General features: G+C 40.2%; 2 protein-coding genes across 2 annotated transcripts; one reads left to right on the forward strand and one right to left on the reverse strand.

Annotated features, from left to right (window-relative positions):
* Nucleotides 1-255: 255 nt before the first annotated feature.
* On the reverse strand, nt 256-8,324 carry LOC140242223 (uncharacterized). Its single transcript, XM_072321966.1, has 5 exons — nt 8,016-8,324; nt 6,158-6,395; nt 4,806-4,966; nt 3,975-4,073; nt 256-2,346 (listed from the first exon to the last, which is right to left on the reverse strand). The coding sequence occupies exons 1-5, from the start codon at nt 8,273-8,275 to the stop codon at nt 315-317; spliced, it is 2,790 nt and encodes a 929-aa protein (XP_072178067.1). The 5' UTR covers nt 8,276-8,324; the 3' UTR covers nt 256-314.
* A 275-nt stretch (nt 8,325-8,599) lies between these two features.
* On the forward strand, nt 8,600-14,507 carry LOC140242224 (uncharacterized protein C22orf15-like). The gene is made up of 5 exons (XM_072321967.1): nt 8,600-8,855; nt 9,777-9,866; nt 10,393-10,512; nt 11,708-11,779; nt 12,472-14,507. The coding sequence occupies exons 1-5, from the start codon at nt 8,816-8,818 to the stop codon at nt 12,657-12,659; spliced, it is 510 nt and encodes a 169-aa protein (XP_072178068.1). The 5' UTR covers nt 8,600-8,815; the 3' UTR covers nt 12,660-14,507.
* The last annotated feature ends 12,130 nt before the right edge of the window (nt 14,508-26,637 follow it).

A 26,637-nucleotide genomic window follows, 5' to 3' on the forward strand; every position in this document is an offset into this window, starting at 1 on the left:
ATGATTGTATACACTGACGAAGGCCAGAGGCGGGCCATTTTTTTTTTTTTTTTTAATAAAAACCTTGTTGGAACAGCGAATGGCGTACTCAAGACTCCTTCTTCTACTTATCATAATCATATAAAATCAACAGGGGGAAGATCACGAGAATTGTTTTTTTTTTTCAGGTTTATCTACTTACTTCCTGTAGACGTCATCGTACATCGAAAGAAGAACAGACACAATCAAACACACACAGACACAGACACACACATACACACACACACACACACACACACAAAGGTTTTCGTTTCCCTTGGTTATGATCAATATTATTATGCTTTGGCCACATCGTCTGCCGTCCCTTCGTCTCCCATGCCAGCACACCGCAGCTTCCGTTCCAGGTTTTCATACTCGGAATCCATCTTCTCGAATCGCCTTTCGATGTTGGCATTGACTGAGTTCAGCTGCCGAATGAAATCCTGCAGTTCTGCCTTGGCTCCCACTATTTGCTTCATCCGCTGGCCAAGGTCCGCGCTGTCTTTATCCCAGTTATCAAGTCGAGACCGAATCGTTGCGTTTACTTTGTTCATCTCTTCAAGCGTATTGTGTAATTCTAGAGTTTTCCGTTTCAGCAATTGCTTCTCAAGTTTTAGTTCCTTGTTAGAGTCCGACAACATTTGATTGCCGGCTTTAACTTCGGCGAGACTCTGGGTCAGGGCAACTTTATTGGCTTCGAGATGAACGACCTCCTGGGTAAGCTTGGAGATGTCGGCTTCCAGATGACGCACGGTGTCTTCAAGAGACCCAATCGTCGATTTAGATTGGAGCACCTCGGCAGACAAGTCCACATTCATTTTGCGTGCCGCACGCAAATCAGACTCGAGCTTCCTGCTATCGCGTTCAGCGCGTTGACGCGCATCCGAATTGGCTTGATTTTCTGCACGCAGTTGATGGACCTCGACGCTCATGTCGCCGACTTGTCCGCGCATTATGGCAAGCTGTACTTCGTTTTCGGCAGTGTTTTTCGACAACTTAGCAGATTTTGTACTCTCCTCAAGGTGAGCCTTTTCCAGCCTGCTAAGTTCCTCACTCATCTGACGCTTTTCCTCTTTTATAGCAGAGAGAGTCTTTTGCATTTCAGCCGATTCTCTTTCCGCCTTTCTGCGAGCGACATCCATTGCCGATAGCTCTTCGTTAACGGTTTTCAGCTTGTCGCTCAAGAACTTCTTCTCTTTGATCACTTCAGCCAGCTTTACCTCCAGCTGCGAGTTCACAGAATCGAGATTCTTGATTTCGAGCAGGTAATTTTCGCGCGATTGATTCGCCTGGGCCAGTTGGTTTTGCTTCTCCTTTGCTTCGCGAGTTAGCTTTGCGACTCGTAGACGGAGAGACGAGTTCTCATTGGCGATCCTTGTCAGTTGGTCCTCCACGTCCGAATAAACGTCGCGGAGTCTGCCGATCTCTGACTTGAGCGCTCGGGTCCTCAGCTGCATACACTGACCGGGTTCCTTCGCGTCAGCAACAGGGAGACATTCTGAGTCACTGCTGCTAACAGTTGAAAGGCTACCAATACTAACGGAGCTAACGGAACTGAGGGTATACGTCGCGTTGGTAGGAATGGCTTTTGGTTCTTCTGTCTTGGCTTCGGCGATTTTAACCTTAGCGACCTCTTTGACGTCTTCAGCCCGGTTCGCCGAGTTTATGGCTTCTTCTCGCCAGTCGCTGTCTATCATTTCTTGGAGCTGCTTCATCGCCTCGACTTTTGCTTCTGTTTCAGCTATGTACCGCTTTTCCAGATCCTGGTACAGTGCCTGCATCTGGGTTATGTCATTCTCCATGGCAATGATCTCATCTCGAAGCAGCCCGTTTTCTTCTCTCATAGCCGTGATCCCCCTGGTCTCTTCTAGGAACTTTCTTTCTGTCTGTTCACCCTTGTCTCGTGTTTCTTTATGTCCCTCTCTGATTTGTGTTCCTACTGTCCGCCTCTTGGTAGACTGCGAGATCTTCGCTGATTCCTTCGTTTCCTTCATTTCCGTGGCCTTCTCAGCAGCCTTAGCCCCACCGCTAAATGCTTCTTCCACTAGCTTTTCGATGATCTTGTCGTCGTCTATGTCCGGATCGTCGTCGTCCCTTTCTTGGAGGGTCGCACTGAGATCGACCACGGACTGAAACTGGTCGATCAGCCTGCTGAGTGTGGCCTGAACTTGACGGGAAATTTCTTCGCTTGCCAGATCGTCATCCTCGTGCCCGCTTTCCGTGCCTGCTTCCTCGCGACCAACATATTCTAGGACCGTCTGGCAAAGGCGGGCGATGTTACCGCTGAAGGACGTCTCCAGATCGGCGAGTTCCTTCATGGCGCAATATCTATGTTAAAAGTGATATGTAGATAAAACCAGGAAGGTAGAATAGCGGTCACAATAAACCGTTTAGTTCGACACCTTTGTAATGCTTTTTTCTATGACAACCACGTGTTCATTAAACAGATACTGAATATTCGAGTATGCCTACTTCCATTTTACATAAAATTTGGTCGTGAAACATAACTATGAGAGAGAGTGAAAAAAAACCATATATTGCCTAAATTTGGCCGTAAAGTAAATTGAGTTTGGCAGTGAAGATTACTAGCAATCTGGCCACACTTGTATCTCTAGCCTGAAACGCATGCACAACCTGAGCCGACTTATTCTTCTCTTTTCTGGATAAGAAAAATACATTATTAAAGGGAAGCAAAACCCAAAGAGCAATGTGGATTGAGTGAAAACAGCAACATTAGTAGAACACATCAGTGAAAGTTTGAGGAAAATTGAACAATCGATGCAAAAGTTATGAATTTTTAAAGTTTTGGTGTTGGAACCGCTGGATGAGGAGACTACTTGAGGTTATGACGTATAAGTGGACAACAATATAAAGAAAATATAAAGAAAATTCCACAAAAATTCACTTTTCTAGCATTATGAATGAGCACTTGACTAACCGCTTTTAGAAAGCAGGGGGAATAATTGCTACCCTTAACATATGTTAGTATCAAGTTGATGGAATGTGTAATTTTCATGAAAAAAGAATTTTTGTGGAATTCCCTTTATATTTTCTTTATTTGGTTGTCCACTCATACGTCATAACCTCTAGTAGTCTCCTCATCCAGCGGTTCCAACACCAAAACTTTAAAAATGCATAACTTTTGCATCGATTGTCCAATTTTCCTCAAACTTTCAATAATGTGTTCTACTAATATTGCTGCTTTCACTCAATCCACATTGCTATTTGGATTTTGGTTCCCTTTAAAGACTAATCACGATCACAAACTATTGGTGGGCCTATTGGTGGCTACCAAAACATATCATGTCTTAAATAATGGTGGCCTGACATCTGTTTGTGGTGGCACAGGGCTACCAGGCCACCGCTAATGTCGAACATTTTTTATGTGTATGTATTGTATAATGTATGTATGGCTGTCTAACCCCTTTCCCTTAAGTTATCATGGGAACACCACAGAAGACAAATCAACACCTCGTTTTTACTAAACATTGGTATCGCTGCATGATGCGGACGATGTTTTTAGTCACAACGATCGCTGAGCCAAAAATTTCATCCTTGTTTCCCCTTTTCTGGGTTGACATCACCAGTTTCAATATTGCCTGCGGCCTCCGTTAGTCAAGAATGACCATGGATAATGTCCAAGTTGCTGTCAGCTACATATTGGCTGGAGCAGCATATCTTTTGATTCCAAACACCTGTGCCTGAGTAAAAGGCTGTCTATTATAGGTGACATTTCGTGCATCAAAGATTAATATTTTCATATGCCAAATATTCACATATTCCTCTTAAAATTGTTTTTATACACACTGTGACGAAATCTAAATATTTGAAGAACATTCAAAATTCATACATTTCATAAAGTTGGTTGCTCTTGATGTAATTTCATAATGGCAAAACACAATCTGCTTTACACCTTTACTACGAACAGACTCAAAATGCCGATGTTGAGGACCAACCTGGATTCTCTGCGGGTCGTCGATGAAGGAGTCCGGTCATTGCCAGGCGAGGAGGTGTCTTTCGAGGCTCTCTTAGATCCACGGAGCTGATGTGAGGTCCTACACAAGAAACCATTTCGATACCACACGCTCTGAATTCAATAGTAGTCATCCAACAGCTCAACTCGATCAATAGAAACTGCATGGATCACAAAAGGTGCGGTCAGACTGGCAAAAGATCGAGAAGTTTAACATCGCGAAGTCTTCGCGATCTTTTGTCGTGCGGTCACACTGGCAAAACTTCGAGATCTTAAAGATCGCGATCTTAAACCTCTCGATCTTTTGCCAGTCTGACCGCGTCTAAAGACTACTGAGCTCGCATAGATTCCTATACATATAATCATGTGTATTGTGTTATTCTATATAACATAAAAATACATAAACAGTTTTATTTCAAAGTCCTAGTACACTATAATGGATAATCTATCCAGACTGCATGGCTTACTTGTACTTGTTACTCAAAATCTCACTCTTTTTGTATAATTGAAATAAACAATACTGTAAGAATGAGACTCACATCACAGATTAATGCTGCAGCATACGTTTTCATGCATTAAACATTTCCGTTCATCATCATGCGATTTCTGTTGTGTGTTTTCAAATTACATTACAGCAGGCCCTAATGTTAATGTCATAATCATTCCAATAATTCCAAATTTTCAGAATGAAGACATAGGAAAGCCTAATCATGGATTTAAATCGCATATTCAGACCTGTGAATAGAATTGATCACCCGGAATTGCGATTGAAACCATGGGGAATCATGTTTAAGAAGTAAACAGTGTATTATACCTCGCCTGATTGTAAGCTTTCTTTGTGTTAGTCGGTGTTTCCGAATGTCGATTAGAGCGTATACGTCGCTTCTCGTTGAGAGCGCAATCGTAATACTTCTGAAACGTCTTGCTCGGTTTACCCTCTCGATCTGTTACCGTTCCATTCAGCATGATGTAGATCTGAATTTTTTGTTAGAGTCCAGAAAAACAAACCATTAAAAACTACAAATAAACAACTTGTTCTCTAAAGAGGAATGATCTGTTGTTGTTGTTGTTTTCAGAGGTAGGCCTATATCGGGTTGTGAGACCCAATATTTAATAAAACTAAACAGATCAGGCGATTCTCTCACGTTGGAAGAAAATATAATGTGCATGTTGGATGTTGCAAGTGCTTGATTTATTCATAAGTGCTGCGATGCGACATTTCAATGTAGATAAAATGCTGTTAATAATCTTTTCTTTTTTTGCTTAGTCATGTTGACACTGCATCATAACTTGATTAAACTTTCAATAGAATCATAATCAGAGAAAAGATTATAACAGAAAATACAGCAACGAGGAAAAAAAAAGATGATTTGATTATAGGTTTGTTTCAATTCCTTTAAGCAGAGACGTGGTGTTCTTCGCATTGCTTCTTTGTTTGTTTTGTTTTTCAAAACAGTCCGTGGAGATCCGTCAATTTAACTTTGACATGCCGCCTGTGTTCACTTCATTGCTGGTAAAGGATAAATAGGTGACCGTGCATCACGAAACCAACAAAATCCTTTGCACACTCTTCACTTTCAACTCTCATAACTTTTGAAAGAATAATGGTACTGCTCCAAAAGTTGGAATTAATCATGGAAAGAATGTGTTAATAAAGCATGCTCCATTTCAGCTTGATCTGATAATCCCTTCATTGTTGTTGCTCCGGTGGTTTACCGCATGTCTTTTGTCCCATTCATCACACAGCTCGCACGGTTTGGTAAAGATTAAACGCTTGAATAGACTCTTATACTTCAGAGCCTCTTTTCTACGTTCACACTTTTCCAGAGTATGTGCTTTCCTTCGAATATTTAGATAGGTTAGGAGAGTCCATTTGAATTGAGTCATCGTACATCAATTTAAAGCTTAGAGTCCGTTTTTCAGAATCAGCTCTTAACTAAAAATCCATGTATCTGGAGACCTTTTGTTGGTTTTGTGATGCAGGGTCACAAAGTGTATACAAAAAATTACGGGCCTTCTAATGATGTTAAGGGGGCCGGGGGGGGGGGGGGCGTCCTATGGGAACCATGCGATTACTGTAATAGCTTCTTTTATCACATGATGAGAAATACCTTCTACAAAGAGATCGAGCAAATATATTGGACATTACTGCCTACGTAAGCACACCTGCTTGCCGTTCAGAAACACACGGTCTTCGTACTCGACGAGGACAACGCACCGGCCGTCGTTTGCCTCGCAGAGGGTCAAGTCAAAGGTGCCGAAGTCCTTGCTGTAGGGGAGCGCCGGTGACATGACGTCCGGTGTTTGAGGTTTACGGCGGGCCGGGCTGGACGCCGGAGAACGCTCGATCCTGTTATCAGAAACGTTGGCTTCATGTTTCTTCTTGACACGTCCCTGCTCCTTTCTTTCAAGTAAAGAAAATAATCAGGGAAACTGAAGTAACAAAATTTCCTGCATTTAGTTACATGAAGCACAACAACACAGCATATGGATAATCTATCATTATTTGGGCCTATGTACCGCACTAGTAGTATTTATTTATTTGTTCATTTATATTTCGTTTTATTTTCATAGGGTATAGCCCTTTCAGTTAAAAAACTGATTTACAAAGGGGCCCTGCATAAAAACGATATACAAAATACAGTATGATTGAGGGTACCACCTATCGTCACCCTAAGGATCTGTAGCTTGTTTATTCCAAAAGTATAAAACAAATTCGCCTAAATCTTATCTCAAATATGCCATGAATACTGCAGTTTTGAATGTCGTGACCGTCTCGTTGATTCTGAATCTCCGTTTTAAAATAGCGCAATTTTAGTGTGTGCGTTCCATTTTCTTCGCGCAGCTTAAAAGGGCACCTTACGACACCCCCTCCCTCCATAGGTAATACACGTGAATTTCACAGCCTGCGTCGTTACCGTGAGCGGATGTGTAATTGAAACGTGTTTAGTCTGGTTTGTTAGTTTGTTTGTGAGTTTGATTTTCGTTTCTTCGTTTTTATTGTTTTCATAGCAAATGGCACTTAATCCCACGCGTACATTTCGTTCTATACGCAAACAGCCATGATATGCAGGGTGCCGATATTAAGGTATCCTGCCGATAGGTGGTACCCTTACCATACATGCAAAATTGAATATAAAAGTACAGTAAGTCAAAAAAAAAAAGGAGAAAAAAACATCACATATGGCTTACAAACTCAATACAATATATATATATATATATATAATGCACATGTATAAAATGCTGAATAACAAGTAAAAGTAGTATACACTGGTTGCCAATTTTCTTGGATTTAGGCCCTACATGGTAGAAATCTATATCTATATCCAGTTCTCGTCACTATCACAGCGCAGTTAGATTTAGTAAACATTCATAATTAGCATGACACAAAACGGGTCATATAACTGATATGAAAGTCTACCATTGTCTACCTGTGCTGAGAGCTTAGATGGCCGCAATATCCCCAAAATGCTTTTTATCATCAAATGTCAAGTTGTCACCTTAATGGCAATTAAGTAACCACCCAAAGAATAAAATAAAAGAGGGTAGGGTGGTCTATGACCTAAAAGAATATAAAAAATAAGCATAAATACACACACATAAAAAAAACATTTATACAAAATACACCGGAAATTCCTGTCGGTAAACTGTAATTTACCCAAATACATAATCCCACTAGAATTCTAGACGTGGTCTAGTCATGTCTTGGACTGCAGATACTGACAAGGTGCGAGGAACAAAAGAAAAAAAAAAGAGTCATAATTGAAATTGAGAAACGGAGATTTCGACAACTGATAAATTTTTATGTGTTAGTATGATTATGGACTGACATTCACAAATTCCATCTGCTTGAAGTTTATTACGAAATTATCTGAAACTATTAGGAGATAGGCCCTATCTTATATAAGTTGCATCGGTGGCTTCCCGAATATTTTCATCTTCTCTTGTCATCATCTTTGTGAACTCCCTTATCTATATCATTCCTGTGATGACTGAATCATCCTGCTACACCTATCTAACTCACCTGGACGTCTGGCGATTCTGTGGATTATCAGCAACACCAGCAGGGCTGTCATTCAAGTTCAGTCGTTTCCTCCGCTGTGCAAGTGTATTGTCTCGCCTGTTCCTTGGCGGGGAGCTACCAGCAACACCGTCCTTATCGAGTCGACTGTTATTGCGAACTTGTTTTGCAAGTCCATCTGGGGAAGATTTTCCGATGCTGAGTGTTTCGCGACTAAGCCGACGTCGTAAGCGCGACGGCGAAAAAGGATTTTGTAAAGGCATATCAATCTAAAAAAAAAAAAGACAAAGTATAATAACTTTAACAGTTAAAATTCAGTCTCTTCCAAATTCGTTGCTATAGAATGCAAGTGAATGCAAATGAATGGATGTGCCGTGGTAAATGTGGAGCAACATTACAACACGGTGATGATAAGCGTTCTCGCGATCTTTGTTTACATTGTGTGCGCACATGTTGCTGCGCAATAAAGCATTGCGTAAGATCAGCAGACGCGCTAACCGGTACTGTACTACGCGCTCGCGACAGCTGCTACGTCATGTTGTTATGCGCGCATCACATACAGGCAAAAAATACAAGGGATCTGCAAAATACTAGCACACTTTTGTAATCACATGCGTAAGATGCCATGCATGAGGGGCATCATGCATTCCTACGGTCGCTAGAAGCACGATACGAGCGAGAGTGCATGTTTTCTGTGAACGACTTGTGAATGTAGAGTTTAGTTTGCCCCCTTTCTGCTTTAGCTGTTTGAATTACAAATCTGATTCTGATGTCTCCGTTTTGCTACTCGACAGACCTCATCAATGTCTGAAACTAGTATGTTTGCAAGCGTGTGGCTGGGTGGTAAGTCTGTTTCGTATACTATAATACGACTTTATAATTTCATCATTAGACCCTTTCACATCCCGCAAACTTAGAATCTAACGAGTAACGTTACATCTTCGAATATATACGCTTTGTGTGGAATGGCATGATGCTATTTTTGAAATTTATTGAATGAATTCATAAGTCCATCAGTAACTGTTAGGACTAGGCCTTTCATAGTGAGGACGGTGCCCGCACCTCGTCAGGGGCCCGAATACCGTCACCCCGCTTAAAATTGTTACAAGCGCGCTAAACAAAAATTTAAGCCCGGAACTATGTTCAGTACGCTTGAAACTTGACAGGGCTACCACAACCAAGCAAATTGTGGTGAAAACCGAACAGTTTTTCGCCAAAATCTGAAATTTTATGAGGAATACGTGTTATAAAGTATCATCACGGTCACCCGCACACGTCTTTTACGTGCTTTGTCTATGGGAGCGCCGGTGACGAGTTGCGGACCCCTTCCTTAGCGCACAACTATTCCGAATCGTTCGCGTTTGGCGACGATAGCTGCAAATTTTCGATATCGATCAGTGAATTTGTGATTCAGTTGGAATCTTCAGCATTTTCCCTGTATGTGAGTGGGATTTCATAGCATTTCAGTGTCGAAATGTGATTCAAATATGCACGAACATTAACTATGACGAGGTGCGGGTCACCCAAGTATACTCCCTCTTGCAGCTCCAAGTGGATGCTATACTGGGATGAACTACCGGTACACGTGATGTGTCATTGGGAGGTGCCACGGTGATGACCCTACTTTTACTTTTAAAAGGTTTAGTTTATACTCAAGTAGGATTCTACTACGATGAGAAGTACTACTACCACTACTACTCTAAAATTAAACTATTTAAGATCAAAATGTTGTCATTATTGTCATGATTCCTTTCTACTCACCAGGCACGGAGTACCAGCTCATCAATCTAGACTGCATGCTTGTAAACGTCGTGGACCTGCTTCGGAAAAAATGCAAAATAGATGACGAGGAAGGTAAGAAACGGGGGCTGCTTTTCAGGGGAAGGGGTGGGGGCTGCGGGACTGGGGGAAAAGGTGGTCAAATTCAGTGGCAACCTCAGATTGGAATCATTGTTTGCAAATTTTTTCCTTTTTCTTTTATGCTTATTAAAGTACAATTCTATACAATCTTTCCGTAGGTTGTATCTACTCGATATCCGTACTCGATATGCACTGGAATATGTAGTGCCAATTTGATTAATGGCATGGTGTATTAAAGCAGAATTCCTCTACAATGTACTTCATCATCGGTTGAAAATGATGATAATGAATACTATGTCTATAGTAACGCCACCTACGACGCCATTTAACGCTGTGCACGGTACACAAAATATACGTAATACTAAGTAATATGGTGTGCAGTTAGCCAATAAATTTACGATCAGCTGCACTTACGTCTTCTGCTGCTCTCGTCTTCGTTTTTTTTTTCGTCCCTGTTTCCCCTCGTCTGAATTGCTACGCTTCATTTTTTCCTCAAAAGTCACATTTTGACTCTTTGCAGTCCTCGTAGATTTGGCCGACGAAGAGGGAATAGTACGTTGTCTCCCCGAGTATAATTTTCGCGTCAGTACCAAACACGTTCTGAAACCACGGGCCGTGTACGTGCCTTTCAAGATAGAACGTAAGTCTGATTCCTTATTTTGTTTGTTTTAATGACTTTTATCCAATCTCTTGTTCTAGAACGCATTCGGGTCTAATTTTATGTACGCCATTGCAAGTCTTTTTTTTTTTTTTTTTTTTTTGTAATTCATCAGTATAACACACCGAATAGACTGTCAAGACTTTTGTTATCATTACTTATTTCAAGCTGGTCATACGATAAGAAAAAAGAATTATCTTCTTTAAGAGTAATCAAATCTGATTTCATCTCTTCCATAACGGGTCATATTGTAGGCCTTAATAGTATGAGCACAAATTGTTATACTTCGATTGTAAACAAACATGAAAGAAAAACATATACGTCTAAAGTCACAATGGTAATTGGGCAATATCAAAATCGATTTGTACAAATCTTGGAGAAACGTGACTGGACCTATAGGTCTATAAAAGCAAGCTGTGTGAATGACCGGTGGTAGTGAAATATGATAGAGAGCTGATAAATTAAGACAAGACTGAATAATAATATGAAGTAAAGACAATGAATATAATATATAATGGTAAACGTCAGTTGTAATCTTCTATTATAACCTTGATTGTTGATTATTGTATATTTTGGCAACTTTAACATGCACGAGAATATAACTGGTAAAACCAGTGACATTCTCCCCCCCCCCAAAAAAAAAAAAAATAATAATGATAATAAAAGATTAAAAAAAAAATCCCTCCCGGGGCATTATTAATATACACCAATGACTATAAAAGTATACAACAAGTTCAGTTACTGCGTCTAAAGCTAGGCAAGATCAGTCCTCTGTTCATGTGGCGTTGCTCTAAGTGTAATTACCCTATCTATTACTTACATTTACGAAAAACTGGAAGTTTAATTTGTCGTTATTAATAATTGCTGCTGTTGGTAGCGAGAATGGTTCCATGAGATTTGTTCCTGCGACAATTTCTCCTGTGATATATCTGCATGCTAAACCTTGTAACCCTAATTCTAATCCTCACATCCAACTAAACTTAAAACTCTATCACAACCCTAATCCTAACCCTAATTCCTTGGAGAAGATAAGACCGGAGCAATTGTCGCAGGGGCGAAATGTCGTGTCACCCGCGAGAATACTCAAGTTTTGTCCTGTGAAATTGTAATGAATTGCTTCACAAAAAGGGACCTATTTATCAGTTTTCCTTTTCGATTGTTTCTGCATCCCTTTTAGGTGACGAAGACAATGTCGTGAAGCCGTACGAACCGCTGGTCACACAGCTGAAGAGCAATGAGGAATTCATGTGTACGTATACCTGTGTAATCTGACAGCAGATCTAATACTAGACATTACAAAGACATTTCATCCCGATCGTTTGTTGCTTTGTAACGAACCAGAAAAATCAATGAAGATAACCACTTCAGATTAAGGGGAAACTCTGACTCATGGACAAAAAAAAAAGTTGCGAATTGTGATGTAAAAGTTTAGAGAGTCAGACAACAATTGAAAACTCTTTAATGATCAAGATGATCAAATGTCTAAAATATTATATAATTATACAGCTCACTTGTGGAATGGTTGCGTTTGGTCCAACTTTGTGGCACGGAAGAACGGTAAGTCAGTCTGCTTAGAGCCATAGGGGGTCATACGTCTGGCACGGTACGCATTAGGAGAGTTCAGTTGTAGCTCGAGACGCTCTCTGTATTGTTTGTTCTGGCTCGTTCAGGCAAGCTTTGGATGTTGGTCCAGAACGTTATACATACGTACCTTATGTTTGCATTTTTGACTTCGGTTACCTTTTTGAACGCTGTTAATTCACCATTTACCCGCAGATTTTACGTAACTTTGTATTCATTTATTTATTTATCATTAACTGTTCCGTGTAAACGGTACTTCTTGACCTTTAGTGAAAGGTGTAATAAGACATCTTATGTAAACAATGTTATTGATCTTTTTGATTCTCTCTCATACTTTTTCTTGACTTCACATAAACCCAGCCACACTGCTGGCACAGTATCGCAAGCGAGAACTGCCGCAGCAGGGCAAGAAGGAGAAGCCGACCGGAGTGGGTCGGAGTCGTGGCTCGAACGCGTCGACCACCAATCCGAGATCGTCCGGCAGTGCTACGAAAGTCAAATCTAGGAAGGGAGGAACAACTTCGCGAGCTGGAAAGGCATCGCGATGAGGAGGCGATTCCCTCGGAAGAAATGATTATTCAGAAGAAGCGGTGACTTCTAAAATCCTCTAAAAACTAGATGGCCTGAATTTACGAATGTCATTCATATCAAATCCACGGTTTAAGTTTATTCCGTTGGCTAAAACTGTCCGAAATAGGCGAACCTTTCAGATGCGCGCATCAGGGCGCGTTCTTTTTTGGATGCCTGTTGGTGTGTAAAGACACGTCATCCGCATTCATGCAGTTAAACATGTTCAAGGAAACCAAAACCCAAAGAGAAATATCAGCAACATTTAGTCAGTGAAAGTTTGAGGAAAATCGGACAATCGATGCAAAAGTTATGAATTTTTAAAGTTTTCGTGTTGGAACCACCGGACAAGGAGACTACCTTAGTTTATGACATCATAATATATGGACAACGATATTTATAGAAAATGTAAAGAGAATTCCACAAAAATTCATTTTTCATGAAAATTACACATTCCATCAATTTGATACTGACGTATGTTATGGGCAGTAATTATTCCCCCTGCTTATTAAGTGCTAAAAGCGGTTAGTCAATTCGTGCTCTTTCATTACTCCAGGAAAGTGAAAGCATGCTGAAATTTCTTTACATTTTCTTCATATTGTTGTCCACACATGATGTCATAAACTCAAGTAGTCTCCTTTTCCAGTGGTTCCAACACCAAAACTTTTAAGACTCATAACTTTTGCATTGATTGTCCGCTTTTCCTCAAACTTTCACTGATGTGCTCTACTAATGTTGCTGCTTTCACTCAATCCATATTTACTCTTTGTGTTTTGTTTTCCTTTAAAAAACTAAATGGTCTGAATTTACCAACGTAATCTACATCAAATCCATGGTCTAAGTTTATTCCATTGGCTAAAGCTGTCCGAAATAGGCAAACCTTTCAGATGCGCGCATCAGGGCGCGTTCATTTTGGATGCCAGTTGGTGTGTAAAGACCGTCGTCCGCATCCATGCAGTTAAAATTTGTATAATCCATGGACTAGATTTGACCAACCTTTGTGAATACCTGCATTATTAATGTGAGAGTCGATCATAAGAACATGGAAGTCGATTTTGCTTACCATATAGGGAAATGAGAAAGGGCAACATATATATATATATATATAAATGTATGTATATATATACATATATATAAGATAAAATAAGTAAATAAAATATGATAAAATAAAAAAAATAAAAAAAAAATAAAGTAATATGCCAACAAAAGATTTAGACAAATCGTACCATGCATACTTTGAGATTTAGTGTTTCGTTCCTGCTTTGTTATGTTCAGTTCAATTCATTTAGTTTATTTTCATATTTCTCAAAATAAACAATACATTGTGGTTACACAAATACATTACATGCATAAAAGACTTTTGCTTAAATGCCATAACATAATATATAGTAAAACTGTAAAGTAAGCTGGCATGTAGATACACAAGAGTAGAGAGAGAGAGAGAGAGAGAAAGGGTAAAAAAAAAGGAAGGAAACTTACTAAAAGTTAAAGCTTGTAGGACATACAATTTTCCAAGGAGTTAATAATAAGTCTAAAACTGACGAATACGAAAGTGACTTAAAAACAAACAAACAACAACCTCGGGTTAACGCTGTATCGAGGTACACGTACAACCACTGACTACGATGTAGAATTAGGACAGCGTTAATATCTAACTAGCGAAGTAAATTGAAATTGAGATTGAAATTGAAGTATACTATAATTGCGTCTAGAGTCATGATAGTACAAACGGTATGTACACTGTAAATGGCAACAATGAATATATAGTCGATAATGAATTTTCGTACACTCCAGAAAACAATAAAGAACAGATCAACATTCAAAGTCAAGACGAGGGGCAGTGTTTTTGTTTCTTTTTCGTGTTTAAGGTTATTCAGTGTTGTGCGCCGCCATCTATTGCTTGTCATGGGACATTTTGTTTATGTCTTTTAGTTTTCACCACTCACCTGTATTCATTGCCGATAGGCATTGTCCTGGGCAATGGTCTTCTATTCTGTCGTCGATGGCAAAAAAATATAATGATGGAAACGTAGGATTAAAGTTCTTTCATAAGCTAGAAATTGTTGTAGTTAATTCGCTGAGATCTTTATAGACTATAGATTTACACTGAATTCATTTGGACCATGCTGGGAAAAACAAAACAAAACAAAACAAAACAAAAACAAAACCAAAAACCAAGCATTATTCCCGGTGTAACGGGAACGTATTGTCAATCCTGCAAAAGGAGGATACGACCTTTCAAGTGTTTTTATATTTCTCCTACCCCCACTACAAAAACAAAACAAAACAAGCAAAACGAGAAAACTCACATGAACAATGCGACATTTTGACCGCATACATTTATTTTGTTCCCTACAGAAAACGACAAAGAATAAATCAAAATGAGATTAACAGATGTTTTGATCTCCCTAAATTGGTGGAATAAGCCAGTTCACAATGCCTGCGCGTATGAGCGGGAAAGGTCATTATTGCATAGTCAGGCATTTTAGTTTTTAAATTCAGTGAGTTATGCATCAGCGATGTAATGATTATCCATGTAATTCCTCTAACGTATCGCTTGCTATAGCACATCCAGCTGACAGCAATCCTGGCATTTGTCAATATTGATAGATAACGGTTATTCATACATTCAATACAAAACAACAATGAAATGGCTGTCTGTTGTAAGTGTGAATTGACGGACCATTCTGGTCACATGGTATATACGCAATTTCATTCTTTCTTTGTATATCCTAGAAGAATAATTTCATAAGTTGTTACGTCGGACAAGTTTATGCATTATGCCGTTTTAAAAACCAGTAAAGCACCTGGCCAACGGAGAAGTGAGAAAAATGTCATCGTACCAATGTGCAAATAAGTTGTAATTATGAACTGGACAAGGCATGAAAGGAAGGACCTTGTAACAAGTTTACCTGAGCTCGCCTTCATTTCGTGAAATGTGCTGACCCATATCTTCCAGGTCGAAAATACTCAAAAGAATTAAATCCATATACAAGTTTGTTCGAAGTTTGTGAAAGGGGTTATGAAAATAATTAGGCACAGTCTTACAAACTGGCCTGTAGAAATATAACAATACCATTACTGATTTGTTTCATAACGAGTTCAAAGTATATGAGTACTAGTGTAGTGATTATATTGGAGCATAAACACGATAAAAGCTGAAACCAGAGGTGAAGCAAACGTACACTTCTAATTGATCCGCCATGCATTGAGAGAGACTTAAAATAAGTTAAAATTATTTTGACTGAACAGAGCCCTAAATCTGAAGTTAGAGGAGAAAGAGCTCTTCTTGGAAGGGAAAAGTAAATAGACCACAGAAATAATTATGTTGCGCGCAAAAATTTGTGGACACCGACAGGCGGACAGACAGACAGACAGACAGACACAGAGACAGAGACAGACATAGAATAGACCTTAACCCATTTGTGCATTGAGTGCCGGTTGGTACAAAAAAAAACAAAAACAAAAAAACCACACACACACACACACTGTCAACGTGACTGTCTACAGTCCCTGGCACATCACAGAAAAGCTTAAAGAAGAAATTCATAGGAAATAATATATAAATTGACTGTTTTCCATCATTTAATGTTATTTTGATTAATTTCTGACATAAATCATGCAATAAAGTTGTCTCTGCTTTTGAATATAAGAATCTTTATTTTTTAGCAAATTTGAGCACTGGAAAAAGGTCGATGCGGCTACGAAAAGTGCCAAATCTGCGACGTCACCAAATGTGTATGCAACCCAGTGGGATTTACGAATCTATAGGCAAACTGTGTGCACTTTTCAGGAAATTGGTGTGTAATTTGTTGTCAGTCTAGAACAGCGGCGAAGCCAGGATTTGATCTTGGGGGGGGGCGGTTAGTCTGCGAGGGAGCGAAGCGACCGAGCCCGAGCGAGCGGAGCGAGCGAGGAGGGGGGGGGGGGAGGGTGTGGGAGGGGGGTGTCCCCCCTCCCACGGTAAGAACTTTTTTTTTTTTGATGCTGTAAACGGTGCGATTTGATGCAGGCTTTTGCGCGCTTTATCGACGTGAAACAGTCCCACTTGTTTAAGGTAGCAGTATATTTTGATATAGATTATTATTGAACAATTTGGCTATAATATGGTATCATTTAAGTAAATGTCTTGTATTAATTCTTAAACTGAATATCATGAACGCGACTGAACCCGAGCGAGCGGAGCGAGCGAGGGAGTGGGGGGGGGGGGGAGGGTGTGGGAGGGGGGTGTCCCCCTCCCACGGTGAGAACTTTTTGCATTTTGATGTTGTAAATGGTGCAATTTGATGCAGGCTTTTGCGCGCTTTATCGACGTGAAACAGTCCCACTTGTTTAAGGTAGCAGTATATTTTGATATAGATTATTATTGAACAATTTTCCTATAAAATGGTATGATTTAAATACGCTTCTTGTATTAATTCTTTTCACTGAATATCATGAACGCGACTGAACCCGAGCGAGCGGAGCGAGCGAGGGGGAGGGGAGGGTGTGGGAGGGGGTGTCCCCCTCCCACGGTGAGATCTTTTTACATTTTGATGTTGCAAATGGTGCAAATTGATGCATGTTTTTGCATGTTTTAACGAGTTGAAACAGTCCCACTTGTTTAAGGTTGCAGTAGTGTAGATTATTATTGCATAATTTGCCAATAATATATATAAAATATAGTATCATTAAGATAAACTTTTTGTATTAATTCTTATTCTTAATATCATGAACGCGACTGAACCCGAGCGAGCGGAGCGAGCGAGGGGAAGGGGAGGGTGTGGGAGGGGGGTGTCCCCCTCCCACGGTGAGAACTTTTTGCATTTTGATGTTGCAAATGGTGCAATTTGATGCATGTTTTTGCGTGTTTTTGCGTGTTTTATCGACTTGAAACAGTCCCATTTGTTTAAGGTAGCAATGTATTTTCATGTCGATTATTATTGAACATTATGGCTATAAAATGATATTATTTGAATAAATGTCTTGTATTATTCTTACACTGAATATCATGAACGCTGTCTGTTCAGCAATCAAACAGAAAAAGCATGCACACGAGGGGCATTTTCCCTCCCAAACGAAGATGATTTTGCATTTTCAGACCTTAAATTCAGCGATCTGGTGCAAATTTTTGTTGCAATACTTTTTCATTGAAGTGTTAAAATCACGGAATTTAGCTCTTATTCCGAATGTGCATCATCTGTGTGTATATGTACAAAGTCTAATGAGGAAGAGCTTAGGGGAAGGGGGATTCCCCCTCCCGCTCGGCGAATATTTTGTGTTTAAAGAATTGAAATAAAGCGATCTAGAGCACACTTTTTGTGGAAAATTCGGAAATTGTCATTCCCAAAAATGTACTAGGTCTAAAGTGGGTAACAAGCAATGGAATGGTGGCAAGATACCTCTCCCATATTCAAGGGAGCCTCTTTTCAGTTTTAAGCTTTTAGAACTGAAATTTAACAATCTGGCGTACACTTTTGTTGGAATATCTGGAAATTTTTCAATCAGAAGAGAAGTGTAGCAAGTCTGTAGAAGGAGATTCTATATAATTTTCTGATTGCAGTTAAACGTTTTGGTGCACACATTTTGTGTCATATTTGGAAAACTGTTTATGTTCAAAGTGTAGCCACAGTCTACATGCAAGGGGGGGGGGAGGGGCGGGCGAGCAGGAAAAAGGTGTGGACGAGTGTTATCTCCACCCTTCCCGTACGATGGAGCTTTTGCCTTTTTTAAGGTTGAAATTGAGATATCTCGTATACGCATATTTTATGGAATATATGGGAAATCATTTAAAAGAAATGATGTTGGGGGGGGGGTAGGGAGGAAAGGGTCGATAAAGAGGGGAAATTCCCCTTGTACATGAGGGAACATTGAGTTTTCGGAATATAAGTGATAAGTCATGTGCACTCAGAATTTTTCATAATTTTTTGTAAATCTAAAAAGTATACTAAGGCTAGGGAAAGAGGCACAGAGGGGGAGGGTCTGGGAGGGGGTATCCCCCTCCCAAGCACGAGAGATTTTGCATATTTTGAACTGAAATTCAACGATCTGGTGCACACTTTGAGTGAAATATTCAAAAAATTATGATCTTATTTGATGAAAGGTTGAAAAGGAGACCCGCTTCATGTGCATGCATACAGTATACACGCATTTTTTTTCCGCCTCACAAATCCCCGGTCCAAATCTTAGGGGGGGGGGGGGCGACAGCCCCCATCGCCCCCCCCCCCCTTGGCTACGCCAGTGGTCTAGAATAAATCGTCCGCCAAAACTATATATTCACGTCGAGAAATTGTTTGTTTGTTTGTGTTCATTGGAATCATTTTTACACCCATAAATTTACGGAAAAACAAAGTTTTGAAAGCACAAAACCTATCGTGAGCTCAAGATTCACGATCGCCGTGATCAGCTGTTCCTTCGTGCAGCCACAATTTGCTGTTATTATTGACGCAACAAATCGATCATTGTGGGGGAATTGCGTATAGCTGAGGTAATCTTACATACTCATGAAGGATGATAACTAAGTCAAAGAGATGTAATTGATTGAAAATCATTTTTACACCCATAAATTTACAGAAATACGACGTTTGAAAAGCACAAAACCTATCGTATTAAATCAGCTCAAGATTCGCGATTGCCGTGATCAGGTGTACGCACAACAGTACCAGCAGAATCGGCTGTGAAGAGGTATTCCTTGATGCCGTGATTTCAGCTTGATTCTTCTTCGAAATGGCATGATGAAGGTTTGTTAGATAAATGTGACCTTATTTTTCTCTTTTGTGTTGGTTTAAATTGTAATTTCTACCTCAACTTGCTAAAAAAAAAAAAAAAACCAGGCTAACAAAGCGGGAAACTGCAACATTTCCGTGCTGAGCAGCAGTCACGATACAGGTGTTGCATGCAAGCATGCAACTGAGCATGCACCGCTGCTGCAGCGATCCCCATAGTATAACACGTAGGTTGCTTGTTAACAAGGGGGTCCGCGGCGCAGTTGACCCGTCGTGAACACGTATTTCGATCACGTGTTAGTTTGCAGGCACAAACCCTTGTTGGTCGTAAAGGAGTCTGCGTGCGCCAAGACTAATACACGCACCACTGCCCTGCAGCCGCTCAGCTACAACACAGGGCCTATGGGACAGTGCCGCCGGAGTGTTGCATGTAGTAGTCTTGGCGTAGACTCCTTTACGACCAACAAGGGTTTGTGCCTGCAAACTAATCACGTGTCTTGGTAAGCAACAAGGCTGTTTACGCGTCTTGGAGACGATTTGCATAAATGTACGCATGTTTCAGACGAATTTATGAATGAAAGTGAGTAGCATGACATCATGCCATGACCATATGTGGAATAAGCAGAGGTAGAGCTTTCTGTAGGTACCAAATGTGTCAGGGTTCAACGCAGAATATCTAAGACACGATCGCCAAAAGAACAGTCATTTTCGCCGTAAGCGAAGGCGATTTGGTCTTTAGACGTAAGATTTTGGCCAACTTTTGAGATTGACATCCCACTTTTCTCTTCAAAATTCCACATTTTTTAGGTTGTAGTTCGAAATGTTGCTGATATCAATCAGAAATTAGAAAATTTCCCCTACAACGTGATACCAAAATGTCAATTTGGTCCCTGAGGTAGGTAATTTTTTGACCTTTTTTGGGCTGTAGCGCGAAATCACATTTGCCGAGAAGTTTCGGGTTTTGCCAGAGCGGGTCTCCTACGGCAAATCAGCTCATACACATTTGGTGACGTCGCTCAAATCCGATGTTTCTTGTAGCGAACGGAGCTACGTGGTCATGGAAATTGGGTGTTTTTCAATCTCAAAAACAGTTTGGGGGTAAAATTACATCGTCTAAAAGAGATCCAGTTTTGTTAACTAGCTTCTTAGCTTTCCGTAGATATCAAACTTGTCATATTTCTAGATTCTCTATAAATTTCTGCTTTAATTTTTTTTTTCTGTAATGAATATTATGCCAGTCGCCTTTCATGTAGCAAAGACTGGTCTTTGATGCGATTGCAAACAATGATGTGAATGTGGATGAAGGTGAACTGAAAACAAACCTTCCTGATGTTGTAGTAACATAAATGAATTAAGTGGATGACATGCAATCCAAAGTCTGTTACGTTCTCGAAGGAATATTTTCATTGCCAATGGACTAACTCATGCTGGTTTGCTGAAGTTCCTTGTATCTGCCGAGAACATCGTTCATCGATTGAAATGGCTTTCATGACAACTTTTACCCCTTTCAGTAACCCTCTTGGCTCGGACCACTAGCGGACCAGGAGCGGACCGAGTCGAAAATTTTGAGTTTATGAATGGGTGGGGGCCAAAGTGGCCCGCGCTAGGTGCGAACTATTTTGGCGCTGCTGCAGCTAGCACCAGGTGCGGACCAGGAGCGGGCCTGGCGCTGATTGAAGAGTTTATGAACGATAGCAGCGCCAGGCGCGGGCCAAAATTCCTTTCACGGTCAAAGGTCACAGCTTCCGCTGCTCAGCTCATAAGCGCGCGACACGCACATCTTATCGCGCGAAAATGCACTTCCGCTCTGTCCATGACGCGTTCAGTTACCATGGCAGTTATCCCTTACGTGACCGAGTTTATGAATGGGTCATCGTAAAAGTAGCGCGGCTCGGCTTTAGTTACTGAACGCAATTTTTACTGCTTGGCGCGGGCTGATTTAGCTCGGACCAGGAGCGAGCCAAAAATGCATGAGTTTATGAAAGCGGCATTTGATAACCAGTACAAGTTATTGTTAGTTCGTTGGTATATTTGGCTCACGTCTTTGGTGCCGCCACCAACGGAGAACACTGTGGAATATGCTATTTACTTAAGAATCAGCAATGAAACAGTCAAAATAGAACACTTAATGCGCTTCATCTAGCAAGACGGCAAGGAGAACTGATATGTTTCAGTCTTCCTACAAAGAGGGACACGGGATTTTGGATTAAGGAAGCGGAGAACACAGTAAAGAGTAGGGTAATATGGGTGCACGTCACGAGACCGACACCCACGAGTCATGTACAGCTCACAAGTCATACAACCCATGAGTTATACAGCTCACGAGTCATAAAGCCCATCAGTTCGACACTAAGATAACAAGGCCCACGAGACCGACACATTAAGCCCCGTGTTGTATCTGTCGAACTCGTGAGCTGTTTTTACCTAGTGTCGAACTCATGGGCTTTATTTGCCTAGTGTCGAACTCATGGGCTGTATGACTCGTGGAGCGTATAACTCATGGACCTGTTTTCAATGTTGAACTCGTGGGCTGTATGACTCGTGGGCATCGGTCTAGTGGGATAACCCCGGGGAATGTTACTACTCATTGACTGTATGCAGTAGTGTGTTGTCTTGCGAGATCCGCGAGCTATTCGTTTTTCACCCGGCTTATAGTCTGGGTGCCAAAGGCTGAACCTTGTTTTACCGTCCACCCAATGTTTTTTGACGGTGTTACCCTATTTCGGGGGTGCTGAATCCGAATCTGGATGATGCAACTCTTGCATCCTTGAGGATTTTGAGATATTCAAGATGGCCGCCAAAATGCTCGCCAAAATCGGAAATTCCTATGTATTTCCTTCTAAATGGTGAGAAATTGAAAACAATTGATGGTTCTAAGCTATTTCGAGAGTGCTGAATCCGAATCTGGCTGATGCGACTCTTGCATCCTTGATGATATTGAGATATTCAAGATGGCCGCCAAAATGGCAGCCAAATTACCTGGAAATTCCTATATATTTCCTTCTAAATGGTGAGAAGTTCAAAACAATTAATGGTTCTGAGCTATTTCGAGGATGTTGAATCCGAATCTGGCTGATGCGACTCTTGCATCATTGAGGATTTTGAGATATCCAAGATGGCCACCAAATTTCCCGCCAAAATGGCCGCCCAACCGGAAATTCCAATGTATTTCCTTCTTAGTGGTGAGTAATTGAAAACAAATGATAGTTCTAAGCTATTTCGACTGTGCTGAATCCGAATCAGGATGATGCAACTCTTGCATCGTCAAGGGTTCTGAGATGGCCGCCAAAATGGCCGCCAAAACAGGAAATTCCCCCGTATTTCCTTCTAAATGGTGGGAAATTGAAAAACTATTGATGGTTTTACCCTAGTTCGAGGGTGCTGAATCAGAATCTTGATAAAGCTCTTGTATCCTTAAGGGTTTTGAGATAATAAAGATGGCGACCAAGATGACCGCCAAAAATGGAAGCTCACATGTAGACCCCCTTTTTCCTTTTAAATGGTGTAAAATTGAAAACAAATTGATGGTTTTACCCTATTTCCAGTTTGCTGAATTTGAAGCTGCAGGATACAGCTCTTGCATCCTTAATGGCTTTGAGATGATAAAGATGGCCGCCAAAATGGCCCCAAAATGGCCGTCAAAAACGGAAATTCCCATGTAGGCCCCTAATTCGTTCTAAATGGTGTAAAATTGAAAACAATTGGTAGTTTTACCCCATTTTGAGGGTGCTGAATCCGAACCTGGTTGATGCAACTTTTGTTTTTTTGTTGTTGCCATTTTTGCGTTCCTTAGGGTTTTGAGATGTCCAAGATGACCGCCAAAATAATTGGCAGAAATTGAAATTCCAATGTTAATATTTATTTTTTTCTAAATGGTGAAAATTTGAAAACAAATTGGTCTTACCCCATTTCGAAGGTGCTGAAGGTTTTGAGATATTTACAAATAATGTCCTGTATAAACGGAAATTCCTTGATATTTTCTTATAAATTGTGAAATATTGTGCTATAACGTGAAGCGAGTGATTAAATGCAATAATCCGTATTCTTGAATTCAGCTCGGTTGAGCAAATTTGTCAAATCAGCCAACAATTAATGGCATCCAAAATGACTGTCACAATGGATATTGTAATATACTGAGATATTCCGATATGTCTCAAACGGAACTTTAACACGTAATGGAAAGAAAAATGATATTGACATCATACTGAAATATATAAACACAAGGATAAGACTGAAAATTTCTTTATGCACATTGTTATAAAGTAATGTCTGTGGTAGCCAGTAAGGGCTCCACAGACTGATGTGAAGTTAATCCTTTTTGGCTATAAGAGTAATATTACATAACGTATGGCCTGCTGGTATTTGGTGTTGAAATTTATCATGTATTCTTATGAGTCTCGCCGTGTGCTCTTACGAAACTTGTGGCATATTGTGATTACGTCACTAGAAATGGTTGCATCCATGACCACTATAGTAGATAATTATCAGTATAAGGGTAATTTCAAAAGCACTCTGCGTGCTTATGATATTCGTAAGTACTGGACTATCAACTATTACCTTAAATGTTGTTGTTTGTTTGGTTTTTTTTTTTTTGCTTTTTTTTTTACTGCGCGTTACCTGTGATTTTTCCATCCCCTCGTGTGTATATGATATCGTCGCTTGGGCGACAAGACCCTGTATCTGAAATTTTAGTGAAAATGACATTTTTTGAATAAACGGATAATCAGTTAATGATGTCCTGTCCAAACCTTAGCTGTCTTACCCCAAAAAATGAAGTTACCATGGCATGTCAAAGGAAAGGTTCTCTCATTTGTTATAGTGCTTTGGCTGCCATGTTTGTTTGCTTTTTGTTTTTGTTTTTGTTTTTCTCTCCTGAACATGTGACATTTTGTAGATACGAGGTTTGTCGCCCCATATGTATATTTATATATAATATTACATCATATTGAAGAAAAATTTGAAGCAGAACTATAAAAATGTCCAACTCTTGTCTTCAACAATGTCATCAAGACCACCAATAGAAACCAATTAACCAATGTGAGTGTTCATGGATGAAACTATTAAAACTGTTCATGGATTAAAACTGGTAATATTGGGTATCTCGGTAAACTTTTCTACATCACTACTACAATATGTTCGAGATGGGTATGTCTTGTCCACTGATTGTTAGTGTTCAAAACATATCAATGATATGTAGATGAAACAGTGTAATCTTTCAAATATTCAACCGCATCTGTAGTCTTGCAGAATTCATTCCTGGCACAGCTGTATCTTACAAACTCCAAGGTACCCGGTAAAGCTGATTTCCCTGTACAGCAAGTTCAGACCTGGATGGACAATAATTATGCATTCGTTTATCAGCAAAGTATGGTTGGGTTTAGATTTTGTCATTGACGAAAACATATAATAGGGTAAAACCATTTATTGTTATCAATTTCTTACCATCCTGGCCGAGCAAATTGTTCTCAATTGCGAAACATTAAAATTGAAATACGTGGAAATTTCCGGTTTTGGCGGCCATTTTGAAATCGGAATAGGATAGGACCATCAATTGTTCTCAATTTTGAACCATTGAGAATGAAATACGTGAGAATTTCCGGTTTTGGCGGCCATTTTGGCGGCCATCTTGAATATCTCAAAATCCTCAAGGATGCAGAAGTGGCATCATCCAGATTCGGATTCAGCACCATGGAAATAGGGTAAAACCATCAATTGTTTTCAATTTCTCACCATTTAAAAGGAAATACATGGGAATTTCCGGTTTTGGCAGCCATTTTGGCTGCCATCTTGAATATTTCAGAATCCTCAAGGATGAAGGAGTTGCATCATCAAGATTTGGATTTAGCACCCTCTAAACAGGGTAAACCATCAATTGTTTTCAATTTCTCACCATTTAGAAGGAAATACATAGGAATTTCCGGTTCGGGCGGCCTTTTTGGCGGCCATCTTGAATATCTCAAAATCCTCGAGGATGCAAGAGTTGCATCATCCAGATTCGGATTCAGCACCCTCGAAATAGGGTAAAACCATCAAGTGTTTTCAATTTCTCACCATTAAGAATGAAATACGTGAGCATTTCTTGTTTTGGCGGCCATTTTGGCGCCCATCTTGAATATCTCAAAATCCTCAAGGATGCCAGAGTTGCATCATCCAGATTTGGATTCAGCACCCTCGAAATAGGGTAAAACCATCAAGTGTTTTCAATTTCTCACCATTGAGAATGAAATACGTGAGAATTTCTTGTTTTGGCGGCCATTTTGGCGGCCATTTTGGCGGCCATTTTGGCTGCCATCTTGAATATCTCAGAATCCTCAAGGATGAAGGAGTTGCATCATCAAGATTTGGATTCAGCACCCTCTAAACAGGGTAAACCATCAATTGTTTTCAATTTCTCACCATTTAGAAGGAAATACATAGGAATTTCCGGTTTGGGCGGCCTTTTTGGCGGCCATCTTGAATATCTCAAAACCCTCAAGGATGCAAGAGTTGCATCATCCAGATTCGGATTCAGCACCCTCGAAATAGGGTAAAACTATCAAAAAACGTTGGGTGGACGGTAAAACAAGGTTAGGCCCAAAAAGTGGCTTTGGCACCCAGATTATTACTGTTGCTTTTCGCCATCAAGTTCATATAATTCTCCATACTTATTATCTTATGTCCTGTAAAGAAATGGGAAAACGAAGTCGCTCTTCCAGTACTCCAGATCTGAACATTTTTTCCCTCTTTTTTTTTTTCATTGAGTATGTACAGCTTTGAGGAAGTGCAGCCGATGTCGACTGTTACTGCCCTATTGAAATAGTGACAAAGCAAGTAAGTCACATGACTTTGTTGACATAAGGGGAAAATAATGTTATCATATTTTGCGGAGGGTATTGGCTCTATAACGGTACCTCGAATATGCCTCAGTGCATGCTACTGTTGACTGACTCGGTCCATTACATTACACCACATTGTACAGTAAATCCAAGGCTTGTCTACTGCTGCGCCCAGATAACTCAGTCGGCTCAGCTCTTGAATCAATTGCCTTGCTGTAAACTAAAATCATTAGACCTCAAATCGTTTGACCAAAGAGTACACGAAAGTATCTAATGCTACATCCTGTGCATGCAACCAACATGGCTTCAAAACTGTTCTCAATAAAAGTCAGGGTGGCATTTTCTTGGAAACTTACATACGTATCTACGCATTTAGGCATGTTAGGAATCGTAGATTTTATCCGGGTTTGTGGTAAAAACTTGAATTGAAGTACTGAAAC

The sequence above is a fragment of the Diadema setosum genome, chromosome 19 (assembly GCF_964275005.1).
Source record: "Diadema setosum chromosome 19, eeDiaSeto1, whole genome shotgun sequence".
Lineage (NCBI taxonomy): Eukaryota > Metazoa > Echinodermata > Echinoidea > Diadematoida > Diadematidae > Diadema > Diadema setosum.

Excerpts from the sequence above, each read along its gene's own strand:
- LOC140242224 (XM_072321967.1), top strand. The coding sequence starts at position 8,816 with ATGTCTGAAACTAGTATGTTTGCAAGCGTGTGGCTGGGTG. Across the intron at positions 8,856-9,776 it reads TGCAAGCGTGTGGCTGGGTG|GCACGGAGTACCAGCTCATC; the intron begins GTAAGTCTGTTT and ends TCTACTCACCAG. Across the intron at positions 10,513-11,707 it reads CGTGCCTTTCAAGATAGAAC|GTGACGAAGACAATGTCGTG; the intron begins GTAAGTCTGATT and ends CATCCCTTTTAG.
- LOC140242223 (XM_072321966.1), bottom strand. The coding sequence starts at position 8,275 with ATGCCTTTACAAAATCCTTTTTCGCCGTCGCGCTTACGACGTCGGCTT. Across the intron at positions 4,074-4,805 it reads AAAGCTTACAATCAGGCGAG|GACCTCACATCAGCTCCGTG; the intron begins GTATAATACACT and ends TTTCTTGTGTAG. Across the intron at positions 2,347-3,974 it reads ACGACCCGCAGAGAATCCAG|ATATTGCGCCATGAAGGAAC; the intron begins GTTGGTCCTCAA and ends CTTTTAACATAG.